At 40.6% G+C, this 25,933-nt stretch overlaps 1 protein-coding gene across 2 annotated transcripts in view; it reads right to left on the bottom strand.

The window, feature by feature from the left end:
* LOC126203227 (protein I'm not dead yet-like) overlaps positions 1-25,321 on the bottom strand; it is a 294,708-nt gene extending 269,387 nt beyond the window's left edge. For both annotated transcript variants that reach the window (XM_049937472.1, XM_049937473.1), the window contains exon 1: positions 25,191-25,321. In XM_049937472.1, the coding sequence (XP_049793429.1) occupies positions 25,191-25,289 (99 nt within the window). In that variant the 5' untranslated portion in view covers positions 25,290-25,321. The remainder of the gene's footprint in view (positions 1-25,190) is intronic.
* Between the last annotated feature and the right edge of the window lie 612 nt (positions 25,322-25,933).

Genomic DNA, 25,933 nt, shown 5'->3' with positions numbered 1-25,933 from the left:
TTTGTCCAACGTCAGTATACAGTGTGTTTCACGAAGATATGCAAATATTTTAAAATGTTATTCTACAAGTAAAACTATCTGGTGGCCGGTTGTGAACCGCTAGAAACACAGCAGGTAAGTCTGCTCGGAATAGGGTTTTATCTGGTGACTTCAGTTTTATATTTTATGGAAAGAACGACCATGAGAGTAGTTTTCTGTTATTTTTATTGGTTGTGACAATGATTTTATCAGATGGTCTGCCTCATATGCCATGATGTCCATATGGTTTTATAAATGTTAATCCACGTTTCAGGTATGTGGTTCTGTAATAATTGTAATGTATACAGGGTGTTACAAAAAGGTACGGCCAAATTTTCAGGAAACATTCCTCACACACAAAGAAAGAAAATATGTTATGTGGACATGTGTCCGGAAACGCTTACTTTCCATGTTAGAGCTCATTTTGTTACTTCTCTTCAAATCACATTAATCATCGAATGGAAACACACAGCAACAGAACGTACCAGCGTGACTTCAAACACTTTGTTACAGGAAATGTTCAAAATGTCCTCCGTTAGCGAGGATACATGCATCCACCCTCCGTCGCATGGAATCCCTGATGCGCTGATGCAGCACTGGAGAATGGCGTATTGTATCACAGCCGTCCACAATACGAGCACGAAGAGTCTCTACATTTGGTACCGGGGTTGCGTAGACAAGAGCTTTCAAATGCCCCCATAAGTGAAAATCAAGAGGGTTGAGGTCAGGAGAGTGTGGAGGCCATGGAATTGGTCTGCCTCTACCAATCCATCGGTCACCGAATCTGTTGTTGAGAAGCGTACAAACCCTACGACTGAAATGTGCAGGAGCTCCATCGTGCATGAACAACATGTTGTGTCGTACTTGTAAAGGCACATGTTCTAGCAGCACAGGTAGAGTATCCCGTATAAAATAATGATAACGTGCTCCATTGGGCGTAGGTGGGAGAACAAACTAAAATGAGTTCTAACAGGGAAATTAAGCGTTTCCGGACACATGTCCACATAACATCTTTTCTTTATTTGTGTGTGAGGAATGTTTCCTGAAAGTTTGGCCGTACCTTTTTGTAACACCCTGTATAGTTAACTCATGTAAGCCCTCCCTCAAACTTGTTATGTTATACATTCACAGATCTGACCTTCAGAGTGCTGAAACCGGTCATCTAATAAACGATTGAAGCGATCGTGGCTTTTCAATTATTTTAAAGAAAAAAAGTTCATACAAACATAGGTCCTCAAATGTTTAGTTACGGAGTTACGGATAGTAAAAGATTTTGCGTGAAATTTAACAAAATGGTTCAAATGGCTCTGAGCACTATGGGACTTAACTTCTAACGTCATCAGTCGCCTAGAGCTTAGAACTACTTAAACCTAACTAACCTAAGGACATCACCCACACCCATGCCTGAGGCAGGATTCGAACCTGCGACCGTAGCAGCAGCGCGGTCCCGGACTGAAGCGCCTAGAACCGTCCGGCCACGGCGGCCGGCTGCGTGGGTAGGATCTGCATTTATTTTCAAGCATATATTTTTCGCGGTGTTCACACAGTTTTGTCCAACGTTAGTATATAACTCTGCAAACTACTGTGAAATAGCAAGGCAGATGGTGCTTTCCGTAGTAGCATGTGTTAGAGCGTCTTCGTATTCCATTACAGTATGGGGTGCAACACGAATTACAGCTTAAATGCCCCCGTGCACAAGGTAATTAATCTAAACTTGCCCACGTGGTCCAATTGCGTAGGAAGCAGTAATAAATATACTCCTAGATTAGTTTCTTACTACTGTTTCTACTTTGTAAACATTCAAATGATCGTTAGCATTTATATTCAGGGGTTTGGGAGTTCAAATGGTTCAAATGGCTCTGAGCACTATGGGACTCAACTGCTGTGGTCATAAGTCCCCTAGAACTTAGAACTACTTAAACCTAACTAACCTAAGGACATCACACACATCCATGCCCGAGGCAGGATTCGAACCTGCGACCGTAGCAGTCGCACGGTTCCGGACTGCGCGCCTAGAACCGCGAGACCACCGCGGCCGGCGGAGTTCAAGTTTGCCATCATTTTCAAATGGCTCTGAGCACTATGGGACTTAACATCTGAGTTCGTCAGTCCCCTAGAGCTTAGAATATTTAAACCTGACTAACCTAAGGACATCACCACATCCATGCCCGAGGCAGGATTCGAATCTGCGACCGTAGAGGTCGCGCGGTTCTTTTTCACAATCAGTACCCAAACTTATTTCGTATGAACTGTGATACATTTTGCCTGAATAAAATACGTACTCACAATAGTCACATAGGTTATGCTTGCCTTTCTTTCTCACAAACTAGAATTCTTTATTCTAGCGAAAAAAGTTAAGAAGTTAACCTCATAAATGAGACAGAAGATAGAACAAAAACCTGCAAGAGTTATGAGCTAAATGAAAAGCCTACCTCAGTAGTCGCTCCCTTGAAAATTATTAGAATTGGTTTCCGAGGATTTATATTACTATCACCGTTGCAGATTCTTCCAGAAGCAGCATTCGTTATAATCAGTGCATCAGAACGGAAGTAATTTTATTGTTTCGCCTTGCCCTTGTTTCCACGGTCTTTACAATAATTTGAAGAGTCGTACTGAGGGAGTCGAGACAAGTACACACACACACAGTCAACGTTCGTTTAGAAAACATCATTCTTGGGAAACACAACTAGCTCTTTATTCACATGAAGTGCTGAGTGCTATTGACAAGGGATTTCAGATCGATTCCGTATTCCTGGATTTCCGGAAGGCTTTTGACACTGTACCACACAAGCGGCTTGTAGTGAAATTACGTGCTTATGGAATATAGTCTCAGTTATGTGACTGGATTGTGATTTTCTGTCAGAGAGGTCAGAGTTCGTAGTAATTGACGGAAAGTCATCGAGTAAAACTGAAGTGATTTCTGGCGTTCCCCACGGTAGTGTTATAGACCCTTTGCTGTTCCTTATCTCTATAAACGATTTGGGCGGCAATCTGAACAGCCGTCTTTGGTTGTTTACAGATGACGCTGTCGTTCATCAACTAATAATGTCATCAGAACAGTGTGCGATTTGCAGGGGGGGGATGGGGGGGATTTCCCCCCCTCTGCATCAGACCATCCCCTCCTCTGGCTTTAGTTTATGCATCCCAACCTGGGATGTTTATTTCCCATGCACTGGAGTAAAACTCATATAATTTAAATTTGAAGAGCCGAACACTGAAAGTTTCTAATACAGTCTTACTATTAATACTATTAATATGTTTGCTTATTAATTTTGAAAAAGTGATATGTAGTAGTTAAGAATTTCAAAACATTTAGAACTAAAGCACCATTCTCATGTTGTCATTGTTGCTTTCGTCTAAGGTGCGTCATCCGTTTACTTGCGAGCTTGCGAGGAAAGACCGGCCCGGTACCTGTGCGTACGTTTACCGTTAGGCTACCTTTTGGCAACGGTATGGCGCGGACTAACGCGCCTGGGACGAAAGCACTTCCTAGGATACTATTTCGTGGACCTTCTTTAAATACTCTTCTCTTCCACCATCGTTTTCTTTTCCTTTGGTTTTCATTTCCGTTGTTAGCTGCATGTGCAAGTACCAAGTAGGCCGCCGCTGCGAGACTTCATCATCATTTATACTGCAAGACCGACGCACGTGTGGCACAAATTCTGTTGCTTTGGTATAAATTAACCTGCCGCATGCAACATACGCCGCAAGATGTTGCCTTTTGTAGCATGCTACAAGGCGACGCACGCCACATTTCCGTAGCATGCCACAATGTTGCAAGACGTCGCCCCAGCGTAAACGAGGCTTTAGAGCCAGGTCTGTATTGTATGGTGGATGTGATGTGTTGCGTACGAAACTAAAACCTGCAATCAGATCCAAACGTCGTGGAAAACTGTGAAGAGGTGTCATCTTGCAGCAAGATAACGCTCGGCCACATTCTGCCAAACGGACAGCCGACGCAAAAAGAAGTTGAGATTCGAGGTGCTGGAACATCCACCATACAGTACAGACCTGGCTCCAAGTGATTTTCACATGTTTGGACCCTTAACGGAAGATTTGAAAGTGATGAAGACGTCATTGCTGCGGTGCAAAACTGGTTACAGATGCAACCGAAAAACGAATTTTCTGAAGAAATAAAAAAAATCGTAAAACTTCGGGAAAACTACATTAAGTCCAGGGAGGTCACGTAGAAAAATAACGCATGTTTCAGTTTTCTATCATGTTGCTGTTGTTGTTGTCTTCAGTCCTGGGACTGGTTTGATGCAGCTCTCCATGCTACTCTATCCTGTGCAAGCTCCTTCATCTCCCAGTACCTACTGCAACCTACATCCTTCTGAATCTGCTTAGTGTATTCATCTCTTGGTCTCCCTCTACGATTTTTACCCTCCACGGTGCCCTTCAATGCTAAATTTGTGATCCCTTGATGCCTCAAAACATGTCCTACCAACCGATCCCTCCTTCTAGTCAAGTTGTGCCACAAACTTCTCTTCTCCCCAATTCTATTCAATACCTCCTCATTAGTTACGTGATCTACCCATCTCATATTCAGCATTCTTCTGTAGCACCACATTTCGAAAGCTTCTATTCTCTTCTTGTCCAAACTAGTTATCGTCCATGTTTCACTTCCATACATGGCTACACTCCATACAAATACTTTCAGAAACGACTTCCTGACGCTTAAATCTATTCTCGATGTTAACAAATTTCTCTTCTTCAGAAACGCTTTCCTTTCCATTGGTAGTCTACATTTTATATCCTCTCTAATTCGACCATCATCAGTTATTTTGCTCCCTAAATAGCAAAACTCCTTTACTACTTTAAGTGTCTCATTTCCTAATCTAATTCCCTCAGCATCACCTGATTTAATTTGACTACATTCCATTATCCTCGTTTTGCTTTTGTTGATGTTCATCTTATATCCTCCTTTCAAGACACTGTCCATTCCGTTCAACTGCTCTTCCAAGTCCTTTGCTGTCTCTGACAGAATTACAATGTCATCGGCGAACCTCAAAGTTTTTACTTCTTCTCCATGAATTTTAATACCTACTCCGAATTTTTCTTTTGTTTCCTTTACTGCTTCCTCAATATACAGATTGAATAACAACCCTGTCTCACTCCTTTCCCAACCACTGCTTCCCTTTCATGCCCCTCGACTCTTATAACTGCCATCTGGTTTCTGTACAAATTGTAAATAGCCTTTCGCTCCCTGTGTTTTACCCCTGCCACCTTCAGAATTTGAAAGAGAGTATTCCAGTTAACATTTGAAAGGTGGCTACACTGAGCCACAGCGCCAGAGATCGCTAGAGAGCATTGTTCCGCCGCCTCCACGGGCTGTCATTATTGAGATCTGCTAGAGGTCACTGCTTGGGGAGAGCTCGTAGTAGTCAGTTGGTGTTCAGATGTGCTAGTAGGGAGTGCTTGCTGAGATGTGATACTGAAAGGTTCTTGTTCAGATGTGGTAATAGCGAGGCGGTGTGGAGATATATTGTAATTATGAGAGTGATTTTGGTCAATATATGAAGGTAACGAAACTTGATTTATTTTTCATTATTTCCATGTTTTAAATAATGCGTCATTACAGGTTCAGTCAACAAAGCATCTGGCTTGTGTTCTTGGATTAGAGTGTAATTGTGGTTCTCTTGAGTAATTATGGTATTTGTATTTTCTTTAATTAATTCAGTATAATGTTATTTAAAAATTGTTGTGTTGTTGAAGAAGAACCGTGCCAGATGCGTACGTTGAGTCACACTCCCACACACAGAACAGTTACTCTTGTGCTTGTTGTTGCGTTGGTTTTATAGTTGCTGGGGGCTTAATTAATTAACTGTGTTAATGAAAATTTCCATTTCATTCTTTGTTATTGTTCTAAGCAGTCAGATTGCGTAACAATAACAGTCAGGGCCAACCGTTACGAGACTTCGTAATCGGACAGACAGCTACTAAAAAAAAAAAAAAAATTAAAATTATTTGCATTAATATTTTTATTAAGCCCCCATGCACGTGGCGTCCACTGCTTCGGATCGTCCCTTGGAATTCTTCTGATTGTAGAAATAGTAGACAGTAGGATTGTTGTAGTAATTTGTAGTTAGTAATTGTAGTCTATATTGCATGTGTAGATTTGGTAATTAGCATTCTTCTAATGGTATTTTTCAAAATTTAATTTTTATTGCCTTGTATACGCGTTTGACAATTTAATGCAATTATTTCAATTGTTCGTTAATCGTGTTTGAGGGAAGCATTTCGTGTGAAGGGTATTGTTGGAGATAAAGAGTCATTGTGTGTAATTTTCATATAGTGACGAGTTTTGTATATTTTGTAAATGATTACGCGATCAATGAAAAAGGCAAAAATGATGAATAGTGAGAATGACGAAATTGTTGACATGGCGAACTCGCCAACACAGGAGAACAGTATGTTGAATAATGAAGTGGAAATCAATTTAATAAGTCGGGAAAGTAGTCCGGAACCATTTCAAAATTTTTCTCAATCAGAAAATTCACAGAATACGAGATTAACGATAGAAAATTCTGGAATAGCATCAAACACAGATAGCTTTACAGCTATGACGAATGAAACTGGTTTTGCGGGAAATGTTAGGGGCGAAAGGAATTGCGAACAAGCTAATATGGAGCAGTTGATGGGTGCAATATTAAATTTGGGATCACAAATAGGAACAATTAAAACACAGATGGGAACAATGGAAACACGGTTAGACTCACTGGGATCACAGTTACGATCTGAATTAAAAACAGATAGGGGAACAATGGAAACACGGTTAGACTCACTGGGATCACAGTTGGGATCACAAATAGGCACAATTAAAACAGAGATGGAAACAATGGAAACACGGTTAGATTCACGAATAGGGACATGTTTCAAAAATATGAAAGATGAATTAAAGAAAGAAATCAGAGAAGAAGTACAACCGATTTTGAATGCTCACAATAATAGATTAATTGCAGTAGAGATTAGACAAAGGGAACAGGATAGAGAACAGGAGGAGAGAGATCGCGTGATAGTACAGAAATTTTCAGAGTTAAATTTACAACGTGCACACGATAAGGAAGAAATATTTGAGAGAATCGAGGAATCCGTACCAAATGACAGAATAAATAAACTAACACAACAATATGAACAGTTAACTACCAAATGTGTTAATACTGAAACCCAAGTCGCGACACTTACGGAAGACGTAAATAGACAGAAAGAACAAATAGGTGATTTATCGGAAAGAGTTGAGGAGATTTCAGATAAATTGACAAGTCTTAGTTTAAATGGGGATAGAGATTCAGATGATACAGCTCCATTACCATTTGCAGAAACCGAAGAGTACCAGAACATAAATAAGCATGTTGAAAATCAGGGAAAATTTAATGAACGCGTTAAAAGGGAAGTTGAGGCATTACGAAAGCAAGTCAAACAAATTGAAGGCGAAATCGTAGGAAAAGACAGCAGAAGAAATTTAGAATCACAGATAGCAGAGGGGTTTGAAGAAAGTAATTTATTTCATTTACGGGACACAACAAGAGAGCGCCAGGCGCGCGAACTTGACAATAATCGACATTCAAACTGGGACAGACGCGGTAGGTCTTTGTCGCCACGAGGCGAAAACTTTGACTATAAACACTTTTTGACTGTTCGGAAATTTAAGATCTTCCGCAATTCTAAAAATGACATACATCCATGTGCATGGTTAGATCAATTTATGTATGCACTCCCACCAAATTGGCCACTAAGTCACAAACTGGAATTTATGTGTGGATATTTAGAAAACGAACCGGCGACGCGGATGCGTGCACTCATTAGAGATTGTAATAATCTGAATGATTTTTATCATGCATTTCTATCGGCATATTGGTCCGAAAACACGCAAGACAGAGTCAAACACAGTCTTATTATGCAGCGTAATTTCAAACAGTCTGAATTCCGCACGCCAGCAGAATATTTTGAAGACATGATTCGAAAGAATCAGTTCCTTTCCAACCCTTACAGTCCGACTGAATTAATTCGCATTTGTTTAACTAAGCTGCCACAATCCATAAGATTGGTTGGTTGGTTGTTTTGGGGAAGGAGACCAGACAGCGAGGTCATCGGTCTCATCGGATTAGGGAAGGACGGGGAAGGAAGTCGGCCGTGCCCTTTGAAAGGAACCATCCCGGCATTTGCCTGGAGCGATTTAGGGAAATCACGGAAAACCTAAATCAGGGTGGCCGGACGCGGGATTGAACCGTCGTCCTCCCGAATGCGAGTCCAGTGTCTAACCACTGCGCCACCTCGCTCGGTAATCCATAAGACAAATTGCTTTAGCCGGAAGATGTAAAGACGACATTGAGACTTTTAAGACTTTGCTACAAGAACTTGAGTATGACAACGACGACGGGACTTCTTGTAATTTTTTCAGTAGCAGTAATTACAATACATTTTCAGAGAAAAGGGATAGTGATCGGAACGGACGTTATTTGGGTAACTTTGAGAATGACAGACGTAACAGACAGGACAATAGATACCAGCCTTATGACAATAACAGACGTTCTAACAGAAATTACACAGACAATTATAATAACGGTAATTCCTACCGGAATGATCAACCATACGGAAACAGTAATCGGTATCATCAAGATAGAAATTATTCATACAGTAACAGAAATTCTTACTACAGAAATAACCAGGGTAGTAGATACAACAATAATTTCAGAAGTGACAGTCGAAATTACACAAGAAGTAGTTATGCAGACAGACAGGAAAACAGAAATTTTAATAACAGACACAACCAAGAATTTGCATCTAACAGACAGGAAGGACCTAATTGGCATCCTCCACGTGACAGAACTTCAGAGAGACAAGTGCAATTAGTAGAAATTGATCCGCGAAATGACGCGAATAATCAAAGACGTGACGCAAACAATCGACAATGACTAGCAGCTTCGGCTTCTGGCAGCAATATAGACGGTTCAGAAAGTAATGACACTTCGACTTTACACTACGTACGACTGGAAGACATGAGAGACATTTTGTTAGACGAAAAGGAAACTAATGTAGACGCATTTTTACATCCTGTTATTGAAGTATGTGTGGGTAAGAATAAGTTCACTGCAGTTTTAGATTCTGGGAGCCCATTGAACGTCATTAGTGAATCAGTTTTTCGTATATGTGAAAGAACTATTGCCTGTCCCGTGTTACCTATTTCTAAAACTACAATTCGAGGAGCGATTTCTGGAAAAGGTGTGGAAGTTAAACAACAGACCAACCTAAATTTCATTTGTCAAGGATACGAATTTTCTGCTAATTTTATTATTGTTCCATTACTCAGTACACAGATTATTTTAGGTATGGAGTTTCTTAACGCACATAAGGCAATTTTGAACTTTAAAGAAGGAAGTGTGAATTTGACTGTTGCCGGAATGCTGAAATGTTTGAAATTTTTCGAGTGTTTAGCAAGATCTGAATCAGATACAAAATGTTTAAGGTTTCTTACTTCTGATGCTTTTGTTGAGCATTATGACGACAGTGTGTTTATTCATGACAATGACAATAGATACAGGGACGCGATGGAGGATATAATTAGTAGCGAAGAATTAATTAATGAAAAGGTTGAAAAAGCTGAAGTGCCAGATGACGTTGCAAAAGAAGAGCTGCGCCATATTTTGACTTCACATGCTACAGTGTTTAGTCATCACACAGGAACTATACAAGGCTTACAATATTTATTTAAGGTAAAAGAACACATACCATTTCGCGGAAAAACGTACGCTATTCCTTTGGCTTACAGAGACAAGGTTAAGAATGAACTTCAATACATGTTAGATCAGGGCATTGTTGAGCCAGCAGTCAGTCCTTATACCAGCCCATTACACGTTGTTCTTAAAAAGGATGGGTCAATTCGTTTGGTTCTGGATTCCAGACAGATAAATAATATTATTATTCCTGAAACTGACCGTCCACAAAATTTAGATGAACTTCTTCAACATTTCCATGGAATTAAAGTTTTATCCACGATTGATATGCGCGCAAGTTTTTGGCAAATAGAACTCCACCCTGATTGTAGAAAATATACTGCTTTTTTAGCCTTTGGTAACTGTTACCAGTTTCGGAAATTACCGTTTGGACTTACTGTATCTTCAGCAGCATTCATTCGTAGCTTAAATGAAATTTTACCTGTTTATCTTCGTGACAATATTACTTCTTATGTTGACGACATTCTTATTGCTAAACGTTCTTGGAGTGAGCATAACAAAATTTTGGATTCATTATTACGTATTTTTGCACGAGTTGGCATGACAGTGAACTTGGAAAAATCTGAATTTGGTCGTTCTCAGGTGAAATTTCTCGGTCACATTATTTCTACAGAAGGTATTCTCCCTGATCCAGAGAAACTAGACGCTATTCATAATTATGCTGTTCCTACCACAAAACGTGATGTTCGTAGTTTCCTTGGTGTCTGTAATTTTCTTAGACGCTTTGTTAGATTGGACAATTTGGCCACACCTCGTTTATGTGAATTATCTGGAAAAAATTCTAATTGGTGTTGGGATGAGGAAGCTCAGTCAGAATTTGAACAACTTCGTGATGCTTTAGTTGCTGCTCCACTTCTTTCACATCCGGATTTATCTAAAGATTTTTGTTTGGCGACGGACTCATCATACAAAGGCCTAGGTGCACATTTATTTCAAGAGATAGAAGAAAACGGCGTTGTAGTACAGAAAACTGTTGCCTTTGGAAGCCGTGTTCTCTCTAAATCAGAGAAGAATTATTCGATTACGGAACTTGAAGCTTTGGCTGTTGTATGGGCCTTCACAAAATTTCGCACATTTTTGTTTGGCAGACATACTAAGGTTTACACCGATCATCGAGCTCTGGAATTTCTTATGTCGACAAAATTAACTCATGGCAGATTGTCACGATGGGCGTTGTACCTACAGGAATTTGATTTTAGTATTGTTTACATACAGGGATCTTCAAATATTGTTGCTGATGCTTTATCACGTGCACCTATGGGTTTGAAACAAAGTGCCGAAGAGGACGGCAAAGAAAACCATTATTGTTTGATGTACATTCAAGGTGTTGCGTTTGAGAACTTTATTTCGTCTTCGCTCCAGGACATCGCTAAGGAGCAAAATAAGGATCCAATCTGGAAGGACATTAAGGAGAAGTGGAGGAGAAAGGAAAGCGTAGCGATCAGACAGTATTATTTAGTTCGCAATGATATTCTTTTCAAACGAAAATCGGTCGACAACTCTGTTTGGTTAGTTTGTATTCCTGATGAGTGGGTCAATAAATTGATTTGGTACACACATTTCAGTTATGCGCACTTTGGTCCCAGAAAATGCTTTCATAAATTACGAGAAAATTGCTACTTCGGTAATATGGAAAAACGTATTCGATCTGTTCTTGCCAAATGCAAATTATGTCAAAAGGCTAAGCCGCCAACAGTTTCTCACAGAGCACCGTTGTTTCCTATCATTCCAGCGAAATTAAAGGACATGGCTGCAGTCGATTTGTTCGGTCCAGTGGTTCGTTCTACTAATGGTTTTGCGTATATTTTCGTAGCAGTGGAATTAACATCAAAATACGTGTGTTTTACACCTTTACGCAAAGCAACAGCTCGTTCAGTATCTAATGCTTTCATCAAACATTTTCTTAAGGAAGTTGGTCATGTTGATAAGGTTATATCAGATAATGGATCACAGTTTCGCTCTAAAATTTGGCTTCGTACTCTACAGCGTCGTAAAATTAAACCAATTTTCATTTCACTTTTTCACCCTCAATCTAATGCTTCAGAGAGATGGATGAAGGAAATCAATAAATTGTGCCGTCTTTATTGTCATCAGAATCACAGAACTTGGGATCAGTATCTTCATATTTTTCAAAACATTCTGAATGAACTTCCTAATGACTCAACTTCTTTACCGCCTCTATTGATATTAAAAAATAAAGTACCAACAAATCGCATTTCTGAAATCGTTCCTTTTCCGCCTTCACGGAAACTGCGGCATTCTGAAGTTGTGAACTTGGCTCTACGAAATATTGCGTCTGCGGCTGCAAGAAGAGAGAAATCAGCTAAACGTCCTGGTCGTTTAAAAATTTTGTCAGTTGGTCAAAAGGTGTTAATTAAATCTCATCGTTTGTCTCATAAAGGAAAAGGCTTGTGTCGCAAATTTTTTCTGCTTTATAACGGTCCATACAGAATTCGCAAAATTATTCATGATAACACTGTTGAAGTAGAAACTCTTAAATCTCGGCGCTCTAAGGGAATACATCACATATCGAATGTTAAAATTTTTGTGGAATGACATACTTGTGAGAAACCAACAGTTTACGTAAACATGGAGAGAGTACAAGGATACCGCGCTGTGTTTGGCGGCGGCACATACTCAAAGCAACAGTCAGTCTGCGCGCCGCACAAGGCAGTCGTTGACCGCAAACAATTACCTTCCTACGTCACGCGCCTACAGCTGATCGAGCGCTCAGTGCGAATGCACTGACAGACGTAAACAAATACACAGTCTAATTTCTCCGACTAAATTCTGTATAAAGCTATAAGGACTTCATAAATTATGTTATTAACGTTCAGTATTTTTCAGGATACGGTTGTATAAAGTATTTAAGACCTTCAGGTAAATTCTGTGCGTGTCCGACGTTAAGACGACTTGCTTTGGAGAAAATTTTCAGGAAGAAGGTCATTTCGAAGATGAAACTAATAAGCTAAAAAGGGTAACTATTAATTGAGTTTATTTTTCAGGTAACATATTTCCACTTAGGTACGTATTTTAGACGTAATTTGCTGCTCGCGATTACGTGATTCATTCTTTGTGCTAAATTTCATGTTCTATGAATTTACTTGTGAAGCGACGTGCTTGCGTACATTTGCTGATTTTTGTCAATGTTTTATTAATGAACACTGTTATTACTTGCGTATATTATGCATCGCTTGGCTGCTATGCTTTTTCTCTGATGTCATATTTTTTTATTATGTGCCTGCTGTGCTTATTTATTTAAATTATAATTGTCACCCTATTAGTTGTGCTGTTATGTATGTAGGTTATACTTTGTGATTTATCTGCTTGCGCCTTCATGTTTACTTATTAAGATTACATACGAACATTTATTTGCTTATGCTGATATGATGCTAATGACCTGTTTATTATGATAGATAACATATTTGCTGCCTTGCTTATGGATTGCATATTTACACATTTCTGTTTTGTTGTCATAACTACTCTTCAATTTAGTATATAGAAATGCTGATATACTGTGTACGTACATAGAGTTTAGGTCACACTATTGTATTAATTATAGATTGTTCGCTTGGCAGAGCCTCGTTGTAAGAATTGTGCTGCATCCACTTGTTGACATTCTGTTCTCTACTGGTATATTTACTCGCTATTGCATGTTTTGCTTACGCTCAGTGCCTTATATTTTTAAGATAAGAAAATGAACTGCTATAATTCGACGAACGACATTAGTAAAAGAACGTCATAGAAGTCACATGAGCTGAGGTTTTATGGAAGCTGTATAAATTTATGCTAATAGGAAGGAAGCTAACGACATGACACACCAACATTAGGTTTAGACCATTGACAGTTATTACACTGCATTCTTCGTGAGCAATTGAAATAGGAAGTGACACTTGACACAAAAAATACTCCACATGTTTGCTTCTGCTATGATTCTTGAAGTGGTGTACACACTGTGAAATATTATGATCATTCACACTCCGTAATCGTACTTAATTACTGAGAGTTATTCGAACTAAAGTCTGTTAGAGGTCATGTATGCATTTCTTTTATTTAATGATGGACAAGGAACTAAAATGTATCTTATAATTTATAATGAGTAGAAAATTTGGGTCAGATGGTTTACACAGAGGTTGTGTGTGGACACTGTGTCTTCGGATTGTATGGGATGATGAGGTTTGCATTAGGTTTTTATCTGTACTTGTTCGAGGAGACTGACTAGAGGAAAGTGTTGCTATGGAAGCGAAATGATATTGGTGCTGAGGTTTATATGTATCGACGTATTATTGAGGTATTGAGATTAGGTGAAGTAGATGATTATTGGAGTTTTCGTGGACAAAAGGTAAGGTAAATGATATTGATGATCGACGTATTGAAAAGGTATTAGTGAAGTATTGAGATGTTGTGATGCTAATGATTATTGGAGTTTTGGTGGATAAGAGGTAAAGTAAATGAGGAGCATATTGTTTTTGTTGGTTTATATGGAACAAGGAGGATGAAGATGGCAGACTAGAACACTAAAGTAGAAAGAAGATTGCCTACACACACACTTTGTTAAATCAATAAGCAGTATACACTTTTTTTTTTAAGAGAGGAAGTATTTGCATATCTTGGCTCACTGACAGTTGTTCAGCAACAGTACAATTTGATCTGGCTTGGCAAACATTGGTCTTGACATGATGACTATGACGTTGACTAACTATTATTGACTGTTATACATTGCTGCCACTACTATTTGATACACATGATGAACATAAAATTTTGACAGAATTACATTTACACAGTTAACACTATTCAATTACACAGTAGCACTAATGTGGATGAAAGATGAGTGAGTGTGTTTTGTGTGTTTTCCTTTTATAATCCCAGAGAAGTGATCCCAACCTATCTCCTAAATATTATTTCACTTGTTTGTTGTGGCTTGCACTGACACCCATAAATATTATAGGTTAACTGTTATTGTGTACTGTAATAGTTAATGTGACAATTACCTGATATCATTTGTGTGTTTATTATGATTTGTATGTTTAGTGTAAGAGCATTGATAATAATTTGTTAAAGAAATTGTATGTGCATTCAAACTATTGTTCATGACTGAACTGTCTCAGTAGTTATGGTGAATAGTATGGACTGTTACTTGCACTTTTTCTACATGATTGGTGCCACAAGGACATGTTTAATTTCTGCTGATGAACTGTGTGATCAGTGATTGTAAAAAATTATGGACTGTTACTTGTACCTTTTCTACAATATTGGTGCCACTAGGACATGTTTAATTTCTGCTTATAAACTCTGATGAACAGTGTGATCAGTGCTAGTGAATTTTATGGTACTGCTTCTACTGAGAAATGTGACTTGTTGCTGTGTGCACCTGATCAACATTGCTGGTGCCACTAATGGACTGCTTCTACTGAAATGGTGTTACTTGTTGCTGTCTGCACCTGCTCAAGATTGCTGGGTGCCACTGATGGATTGCTTCCACTGAAATGAAGTCACCTGTTGCTGTGTGCACCTGATCAACATTGCTGGTGCCACTAATGGACTGCTTCTACTGAAATGGTGTTACTTGTTGGTGTCTGCACCTACTCAACATTGCTGGGTGCCACTGATGGATTGCTTCTACTGAAATGAAGTCACCTGTTGCTGTGTGCACCTGATCAACATTTCTGGTGCCACTAGTGGACTGCTTCTACTGAAATGGTGTTACTTGTTGGTGTCTGCACCTGCTCAACATTGCTGGGTGCCACTGATGGACTGCTTCTACTGAAATGAAGTCACCTGTCGCTGTGTGCACCTGATCAACATTGCTGGTGCCACTAATGGACTGCTTCTACTGAAATGGTGTTACTTGTTGGTGTCTGCACCTATTCAACAGTACTGGGTGCCACTGATGGACTGTTTCTATTGAAAAAATGTTACTTGTGGTATTTGCACCTGTTGACCATTGCTGGGTGCTACTGCTGGAACTGTCAACTGCTTATTCTTGGGCTATGGAAAGCGTTTATGTGAATATTTGTATAAACTGATTTATTGTGTATTACTGTTTGTGGAAAGTTATGAGACTCTTACCTGCACATATTCGTCATTGCTGACGCTATTGATTGAACTGTTTAACCACATAATACTTGTATAAACTGTTATGTAAAGTCACATGTATGAAAGAATTTGTATTGCTTACTGTATTCTATATAATAGGTTATTGAAAGGTCAGTGCAAAGCCAAAATTTTATCTAGTTATATGATATTTACGTATTAATATTATCTTTTATTTTTGTCTGTATTTTTTTGACGAATTTGGTGGTATTTTCACCACCAATGCTGGCAAAAATACCATCAAATTCTAGCCGTGGAGGAAGGGCATATGAAAGGTGGCTACACTGAGCCACAGCGCCAGAGATCGCTAGAGAGCATTGTTCCGCCGCCTCCACGGGCTGTCATTATTGAGATCTGCTAGAGGTCACTGCTTGGGGAGAGCTCGTAGTAGTCAGTTGGTGTTCAGATGTGCTAGTAGGGAGTGCTTGCTGAGATGTGATACTGAAAGGTTCTTGTTCAGATGTGGTAATAGCGAGGCGGTGTGGAGATATATTGTAATTATGAGAGTGATTTTGGTCAATATATGAAGGTAACGAAACTTGATTTATTTTTCATTATTTCCATGTTTTAAATAATGCGTCATTACAGGTTCAGTCAACAAAGCATCTGGCTTGTGTTCTTGGATTAGAGTGTAATTGTGGTTCTCTTGAGTAATTATGGTATTTGTATTTTCTTTAATTAATTCAGTATAATGTTATTTAAAAATTGTTGTGTTGTTGAAGAAGAACCGTGCCAGATGCGTACGTTGAGTCACACTCCCACACACAGAACAGTTACTCTTGTGCTTGTTGTTGCGTTGGTTTTATAGTTGCTGGGGGCTTAATTAATTAACTGTGTTAATGAAAATTTCCATTTCATTCTTTGTTATTGTTCTAAGCAGTCAGATTGCGTAACAATAACAGTCAGGGCCAACCGTTACGAGACTTCGTAATCGGACAGACAGCTACTAAGCAAAAAAAAAAAAATTATTAAAATTATTTGCATTAATATTTTTATTAAGCCCCCATGCACATTGTCAAAAGCTTTCTCTAAGTCTACAAATGCTAGAAACGTAGGTTTGCCTTTTCTTAATCTTTCTTCTAAGATAAGTCGTTAGTATTGCCTCACGTGTTCCAACATTTCTACGGAATCCAAACTGATCTTCCCCGAGGTCCGCTTCTACCAGTTTTTCCATTCGTCTGTAAAGAATTCGCGTTAGTATTTTGCAGCTGTGACTTATTAAACTGATAGTTCGGTAATTTTCACATCTGTCAACACCTGCTTTCTTTGGGATTGGAATTATTATATTCTTCTTGAAGTCTGAGGGAATTTCGCCTGTCTCATACATCTTGTTCACCAGATGGTAGAGCTTTGTCAGGACTGGCTCTCAAAAGGCTATCACTAGTTCTAATGGAATGTTGTCTGTTCCCGGGGCCTTGTTTCGAGTCAGGTCTTTCAGTGCCCTGTCAAACTCTTCACGCAGTATCTTATCTCCCATTTCACCTTCATCTACATCCACTTCCATTTCCATAATATTGTCCTCAAGTACATCGCCCTTGTATAAACCCTCTATATACTCCTTCCACCTTTCTGCCTTCCCTTCTTTGCTTAGAACTGGGTTGCCATCTGAGCTCTTGATATTCATACAAGTGGTTCTCTTCTCTCCAAAGGTCTCTTTAATTTTCCTGTAGGCAGTATCTATCTTACCCCTAGTGAGACAAGCCTCTACATCCTTACATTTGTCCTCTAGCCCTCCCTGCTTAGCCATTTTGCACTTCCTTTCGATATCATTTTTGAGACGTTTGTATTCCTTTTTGCCTGCCTCATTTACTGCATTTTTATATTTTCTCCTTTCATCAATTAAATTCAATATTTCTTCTGTTACCCAAGGATTTCTATTAGCCCTCGTCTTTTTACCTACTTGATCGTCTGCTGCCTTCACTATTTCATCCCTCAGAGCTGCCCATTCTTCTTCTACTGTATTTCTTTCCCCCATTCCTGTCAATTGTTCCCTTATGCTCTCCCTGAAACTCTCTACAACCTCTGGTTCTTTCAGTTTATCCAGGTCCCATCTCCTTAAATTCCCACCTTTTTGCAGTTTCTTCAGTTTCAATCTGCAGTTCATAACCAATAGATTGTGGTCAGAATCCACATCTGCCCCTGGAAATGTCTTACAATTTAAAACCTGGTTCCTAAATCTCTCTTACCATTGTATAATCTATCTGATACCTTTTAGTATCTCCAGGATTCTTCCATGTATACAACCTTCTTTTATGATTCTTGAACCAAGTGTTAGCTATGATTAAGTTATGCTCTGTGCAAAATTCTACAAGGCGGCTTCCTCTTTCATTTCTTCCCCCCAATCCATATTCACCTACTATGTTTCCTTCTCTCCCTTTTCCTACTCTCGAATTCCAGTCACCCATAACTATTAAATTTTCGTCTCCCTTGACTACCTGAATCATTCTTTCCTCATCATACATTTCATCAATTTCTTCATCATCTGCAGAGGTAGTTGGCATATAAACTTGTACTACTGTAGTAGGCATGGGCTTCGTGTCTATCTTGGCCACAATAATGCATTCACTATGCTGTTTGTAGTAGCTTACCCACATTCCTATTCATTATTAAACCTACTCCTGCATCACCCCCATTTGATTTTGTATTTATAACCCTGTATTCACCTGACCAAAAGTCTTGTTCCTCCTGCCACCGAACTTCACTAATTCCCACTATATCTAACTTTAACCTATCCATTTCCCTTTTTAAATTTTCTAACCTACCTGCCCGATTAAGGGATCTGACATTCCACGCTCCGATCCATAGAACGCCAGTTTTCTTTCTCCTGATAACGACGTCCTCTTGAGTAGTCCCCGCCCGGAGATCCGAATGGGGGACTATTTTACCTCCGGAATATTTTACCCAAGAGGACGCCATCATCATTTAACCATACAGTAAAGCTGCTTGCCCTCGGGAAAAATTACGGCTGTAGTTTCCCCTTGCTTTCAGCCGTTCGCAGTACCAGAACAGCAAGGCCATTTTGGTTATTGTTACAAGGCCAGATCAGTCAATCATCCAGACTGTTGCCCCTGAAACTACTGAAAAGGCTGCTGCCCCTCTTCAGGAACCACATGTTTGTCTGGCCTCTCAACAGATACCCCTCCATTGTGGTTGCACCTACGGTACGGCCATCTGTATCGCTGAGGCTCGCAAGCCTCCCCACCAACGGCAAGGTCCATGGTTCATGGGGGGGTTTTCTATCATAAGAATAAGTATAGCTTTTCACAAATGTGCCTTTACTTTTTGAATTCCCGTCGTATACCTGTATGTAGATGATTTTGTAAATAAGCTTTACCTATAATGAACTTTTAAAGATATAACAAGGGATGGCTTTTCTGATAGTGCATACGCGTGCATAGTGAGTTTCGGCATTAACATCTATTTATAAATAACTGTTTAACCATGGGTAACGCCGCGGTCCAAGCTAGTAACATATGTAATTATACTAACCCCCTAAGACATCCCCCCCACTGGTAAAAGCACAAATCGCACACTGCATCAGAATGCCGGCCGTGGTGGCCGCGCGGTTCTAGGCACTTCAGTCCGGAGCCGCGTGACTGCTACGGTCGCAGGTTCGAATCCTGCCTCGGGCATGGATGTGTGTAACGTCCTTAGGTTAGTTAGGTTTAAGTAGTTCTAAGTTCTAGGGGACTGATGACCTCAGATGTTGAGTCCCATAGTGCTCAGAACCATTTGAACCATTTGTCATCAGAATATCAAAACAAATTGCGAAACGATTTAGAAAAAATATACGGTTACGCAATAAATCAGTCTAATGTAAAAGCCGTAAATTCAAATAAATACCTAGGTATTACAATTAGGAACAACTTAAATTGGAAGGAACACACAGAAAATGTTGTGGGGAAGGCAAACCAAAGACTGTGTTTTACTGGGAGGACACTTAGAAAATGTACTAAGGAGACTTCCTACACTACGCTTACCGTCCTCTTTTAGAATACTGCTGCGCGGTGTGGGATCCTTACCAGATAGGACTGACGGAGTGCATCTAAAAGAAGGGCAGCACGTTTTGTATTATCGCTAAATGTAGGAGGAAGTGTCACAGAAATGATACAGGATTTGTGCTGGACATCATTGAAAGAAAGGCGTTTTTCGTTGCGACAGAATCTTCTCACGAAATTCCAATCACCAACTTTCTCCTCCGAATACGAAAATATTTTGTTGACACCGACCTACATAGGGAGAAACAATCACCACGATAAAATAAGGGAAATCAGAGCTCATACGGAAAGATATAAGTGTTCGTTCTTTCCATGTAAAACATGTAACAATAAATACGGCAAGAAAAGCAATAATGAGAATCTCTTCTAATGCGATAGGCAATGATAGCATCGGTATAATCATGATTAAGAATGTTGCCGATATCTTAGTACCTTTCTTAACTGACATATTTAATTTTTCCCTCGTGAACGTAATATACCACACTGCATGGAAAAGAAGCATAATTCGACCCATCCCTAAGATCGAAAACCCGCAACTGCCTAGTGATTACCGACCAATTAGCATAATGCCTGCTGTTTCCAAAGCACTTGAATATATTGTTCATGATCAAATCACTGAACACCTGCATGAATTCAGCCTATGTGACAAATTTCAATCCGGTTTCCGTAAACATCACAGCACAAACACTGCTCTAATTAAAGTAACTGATGACCTGAAATATACCATCGACAACCGAAAGGCAACAATATTGACGCTACTGGACTTCAGCAAAGCTTTTGACACTGTTAACTTTGACATATTGCTCAGAAAAATGCAACAGCTTAATTTCTCAGATAGTGCAATGAGATGGTTTGAAAGCTACTTAAAAGACAGACAGCAACGTGTTGTGTGCGTAAATGAAAAATCTTCCTGGAAACATGTTCCTCGGGATTGCCACAAGGATCAGTCTTAGGACCACTTTTGTTTTCTTTATATGTCAACGATATTTCGTCGGTTCTGTCTTCCTGTAAATATCATTTCTATGCCGACGACCTCCAGCTCTACCTAAGCGTCAGACCTGAAGATGTAAACAGTGCAATCGCTCAGATGAATGATGATCTGTCTTCAGTAGTGACATGGGCGAAAAACCTGCGGCTTAAAGTAAATGCAAAAAAGACGCAAGTAATCTTAATAGCCCATCAGAAATTAATAAGTTCAGATTTCCGCGAACGGCTACCTACTATTCTGCTCGACGGTACTCCAATACCATATCAGAAGACAGTTAAGAACTTGGGTGTAACTTTGGATGAGCATCTCAACTGGACGGAGAATACAGTCGCAGTGTGCCGGAAGACGTCTGCTTGTCTCTATGACCTCAAAAAGTTTCGGAACATATTTCCACAGGACTTGAAACGCCAGCTCGTGCAAGCACTCGTTCTACCGAACCTCCACTATTGTGATGTAATTCAGCAAGGCATGAGTAGTGAAAACAAAAGACGGCTAGAACTAACCATGAATTCCTGTGTGCGTTACACCTGCAACATTCGCCGATATAATCATGTTGGTGCTACATACTCCGAGCTAGGGTGGCTGCAGCCGGATAAATTGCGTGACTACCACACTCTATGTCTACTTCACCGACTCCTCGTCGCGCAAGCACCCCAGTACCTTGCTTCAGAGATTAAAAACCTGTCATGCCATCATAATCGAAACACGAGATCACTCTTATTTGGTATCCTAACTGTGCCCACTCACAAAACAAAAACTTTTGCAAACTCCTTCTCAGTTGCCGCTGTCCGCCTCTGGAACAAACTGCCCCTTACCTTGCGCAAAATTCAATCTCCCGCTGCTTTTAAGAAGAAGCTGAAGCATTTCCTACTGTCATCCTCATAACGTTCTCCACAAAATTAATGTACAAGACCAATCCTCCCATCTGTCAACTAGCAAAGCTAGCGTCTCCTATCTTGCTCCTGAGATGCCTTCCTCATCACCTATCTCTATTAGCCACGCAATCTTCTTTTCCTTTACATTTCCTTAATTATGTTTCATCATGTCTCTCTATTCTTCTCCTCCCTTCACTATGAGTCGCCCTCATACTCCCTGCTGCTAGCACTCCTATCTCAAATCTGTCTCTTCAATAATGTCTAATTATAACAGTACTTATGATCTACGAATATAAACTCTATATGTATGTATTTTTCCAGGTGTGCCTTTGTAATCGTTTATTTCACTTTTTGTACTACATCTACATCTACATGATTACTCTGCAATTCACATTTAAGTGCTTGGCAGAGGGTTCATCGAACCACAATCATACTATCTCCCTACCATTCCACTCCCGAACAGCGCGCGGGAGAAACGAACACCTAAACCTTTCTGTTCGAGCTCTGATTTCTCTTATTTTATTTTGATGATCATTCCTACCTATGTAGGTCGGGCTCAACAATATATTTTCGCATTCTGAAGAGATTGTTGGTGACTGAAATTTCGTAAATAGATCTCGCCGCGACGAAAAACGTCTTTGCTTTAATGACTTCCATCCCAATTCGCGTATCATATCTGCCACACTCTCTCCCCTATTACGTGATAATACAAAACGAGCTGCCCTTTTTTGCACCCTTTCGATGTCCTCCGTCAATCCCATCTGGTAAGGATCCCACACCGCGCAACAATATTCTAACACAGGACGAACGAGTGTAGTGCAAACCGTCTCTTTAGTGGACTTGTTGCATCTTCTAAGTGTCCTGCCAATGAAACGCAACCTTTGGCTCGCCTTCCCCACAATATTATCTATGTGGTCTTTCCAACTGAAGTTTTTCGTAACTTTTACACTCAGGTACTTAGTTCAATTGACAGCCTTCAGAATTGTACTATTTATCGAGTAGTCGAATTCCAACGGATTTCTTTTGTGGATCACTTCACACTTTTCGTTATCTGACATCAACTGCCACCTGCCACACCATACAGCATTCTTTTCTAAATCGCTTTGCAACTGATACTGGTCTTCGGATGACCTTACTAGACGGTAAATTACAGCATCATCTGCGAACAACCTAAGAGAACTGCTCAGATTGTCACCCAGGTCATTTATATAGATCAGGAACAGCAGAGGTCCCAGGACGCTTCCCTGGGGAACACCTGATATCACTTCAGTTTTACTCGATAATTTGCCGTCTATTATTACGAACTGCGACCTTCCTGACAGGAAATCACGAATCCAGTCGCACAACTGAGACGCTACCCCATAGCCCCGCAGCTTGATTAGAAGTCGCTTGTGAGGAACGGTGTCAAAAGCTTTCCGGAAATCTAGAAATACGGAATCAACTTGAGATCCCCTGTCGATAGGGGCCATTACTTCGTGCGAATAAAGAGCTAGCTGCGTTGCACAAGAACGATGTTTTCTGAAACCATGCTGATTACGTATCAATAGATCGTTCCCTTCGACGTGATTCATAATGTTTGAATACAGTATATACTCCAAAACCCTACTGCAAACCGACGTCAATGATATAGGTCTGTAGTTCGAGGGATTACTCCTACTATCTTTCTTAAACACTGGTGCGACCTGCGCAATTTTCCAATCTGTAGGTACAGATCTATCGGCGAGCGAGCGGTTGTATATGATTGCTAAGTAGGGAGCTATTGTATCAGCGTAATCTGAAAGGAACCTAATCGGTACACAATCTGGACCTGAAAACTTGCCCGTATCAAGCGATTTGAGTTGCTTCGCAACCCCTAAGGTATCTACTTCTAAGAAACTGATTCTAGCAGCTGTTCGTGTTTCAAATTCTGGAATATACCATTCGTCTTCCCTGGTGAAGGAATTTCGGAAAACTGCGTTCAATAACTCCGCTTTAGTGGCACAGTCGTAGGTAACAGTACCATAGGCACTGCGCAGCGAAGGTATTGACTGCGTCTTGCCGCTTATGTACTTTAAATACGACCAGAATTTCTTCGGATTTCCTCCCAAATTTCGAGACAATGTTTCGTTGTGGAACCTTTTAAAGGGATCTCGCTTTGAAGTTCGTGCCAAATTTCGCGCGTCTGTAAATTTTAGCCAATCTTCGGAATTTCGCGTTCTTCTGAACTTCGCATGCTTTCTCCGTTGCCTCTGCAACAGCGTTCGGACCTGTTTTGTGTACCACGGGGGATCAGTTCCATCTCTTACCAATTTATGAGGTATGAATCTCTCAATTGCTGTTGCTACTATATCTTTGAATTTGAGCCACATCTCGTCTACATTTGCATAGTCAGTTCGGAAGGAATGGAGATTGTCTCTTAGGAAGGCTTCTAATGACACTTTATCCGCTTTTTTAAATAAAATTATTTTGCGTTTGTTTCTGGTGGGTTTGGAAGTAACGGTATTGAGCCTAGCTACAACGACCTTGTGATCACTAATCCCTGTATCAATCATGATGCTCTCTATTAGCTCTGGATTGTTTGTAGCTAAGAGGTCAAGTGTGTTTTCGCAACCATTTACAATTCGCGTGGGTTCGTGGACTAACTGCTCGAAATAATTTTCGGAGAAAGCATTTAGGACAATCTCGGAAGATGTTTTCTGCCTACCACCGGTTTTGAACAAGTATTTTTGCCAACATATCGGGGGAAGGTTGAAGTCCCCACCAACTATAACCGTATGAGTGGGGTATTTATTTGTTACGAGACTCAAATTTTCTCTGAACTGTTCAGCAACTATATCATCGGAGTCTGGGGGTCGGTAGAAGGAGACAATTATTAACTTAGTTCGGCTGTTAAGTATAACCTCCACCCTTACCAATTCGCACGGAGTATCTACTTCGACTTCACTACAAGATAAACCACTATTGACAGACACAAACACTCCACCACCAATTCTGCCTAATCTATCTTTTCTGAACACCGTCTGAGACTTCGTAAAAATTTCTGCAGAACTTATTTCAGGCTCTGTACCTACAACGATTTCAGCTTCTGTGCTTTCTATTAGCGCTTGAAGCTCAGGGACTTCCCCAGCACAACTACAACAATTTACAACTACAATTCCGACTGTTACTTGATCCCAGCACGTCCTGTATTTGCCATGCACCCTTTGAGATTGCAGTCCACCCCGTACTTTCCCGAGGCCTTCTAACCAAAAAAACCGCCCAGTCCAAGGCCACACAGCCTCCGCTACCCGTGTAGCCGCCAGCTGAGTAGATAAATACGAGATTGGAATAATAGAGAATTGTGAAGGTGGTTCGATGAACCCTCTGCCAGGCACTTAAATGTGATTTGCAGAGTATCCATGTAAATGTAGATGCCACGAATAGCTCACGGGTACATTTAGCGTGCAGTTTCTGCGAGCACGCGGGAGAAAGCGGTTGGCGGCCGGCGGACGGCAGCGGTACTCACGGAGTAGGGGGAGACGGCCAGGGGCAGCAGCGCCAGCGGCCACACGAGCACGATGATGGAGCGCCAGCGCGCCGACAGCCAACCCAGCAGCGGTCTCATTGCGGCAGCGGCGGCGCAGGCGGAGGACTGACTGATCGGACTCCTGTCCGCGGAGGAACTACCGCTACGGCAGCTCCAGCCCCCACCACAGCCCCCTCTCCCCACCCACTCCACACCAACCGCGGGCACCTGTACCGCCTGGCTGCAACCGGCCACTAGCCGCTGCCCGCATACCACACCGGCGAATCACATTGTTGCACCAGAAGGCTGATATCGAGGGTGACAGCTGTCAGCGGTCTGGACGAGCTACGTGTGTCTCAATCACACGTGACAAGTCTCCACAGAACGTACCATTTTTTCCGATTCGCGGCACATACTTTATTATTTTATTTTTTACTTTTTAAATTTCATCAACATTTTGTAGCTGTGAACGTGACTGTATCCAATAGGCGGAAAGTATGAATAATAAACGTCTTCAGTCACAATTTTTTTTGTTTTCATGGATCACACGATGCATTTCGGATCCCTTGGGCCCATCGTATGATTCACTCCATCACTTACAGTCCATATATTACGAAGCACAACAATTGAGCTGTAATAACTATCCCTTCCCCCCCCCCCCCCCCCCATGAACCATGAACCTTGTCGTTGGTGGGGAGGCTTGCGTGCCTCAGCGATACAGATAGCCGTACAGTAGGTGCAAG

This window comes from Schistocerca nitens, chromosome 9 (genome assembly GCF_023898315.1).
Source record: "Schistocerca nitens isolate TAMUIC-IGC-003100 chromosome 9, iqSchNite1.1, whole genome shotgun sequence".
In the NCBI taxonomy this organism is placed as follows: domain Eukaryota; kingdom Metazoa; phylum Arthropoda; class Insecta; order Orthoptera; family Acrididae; genus Schistocerca; species Schistocerca nitens.
Note: the sequence above shows the minus strand (reverse complement) of the source record. Positions and strands in the feature narration are given on the sequence as shown.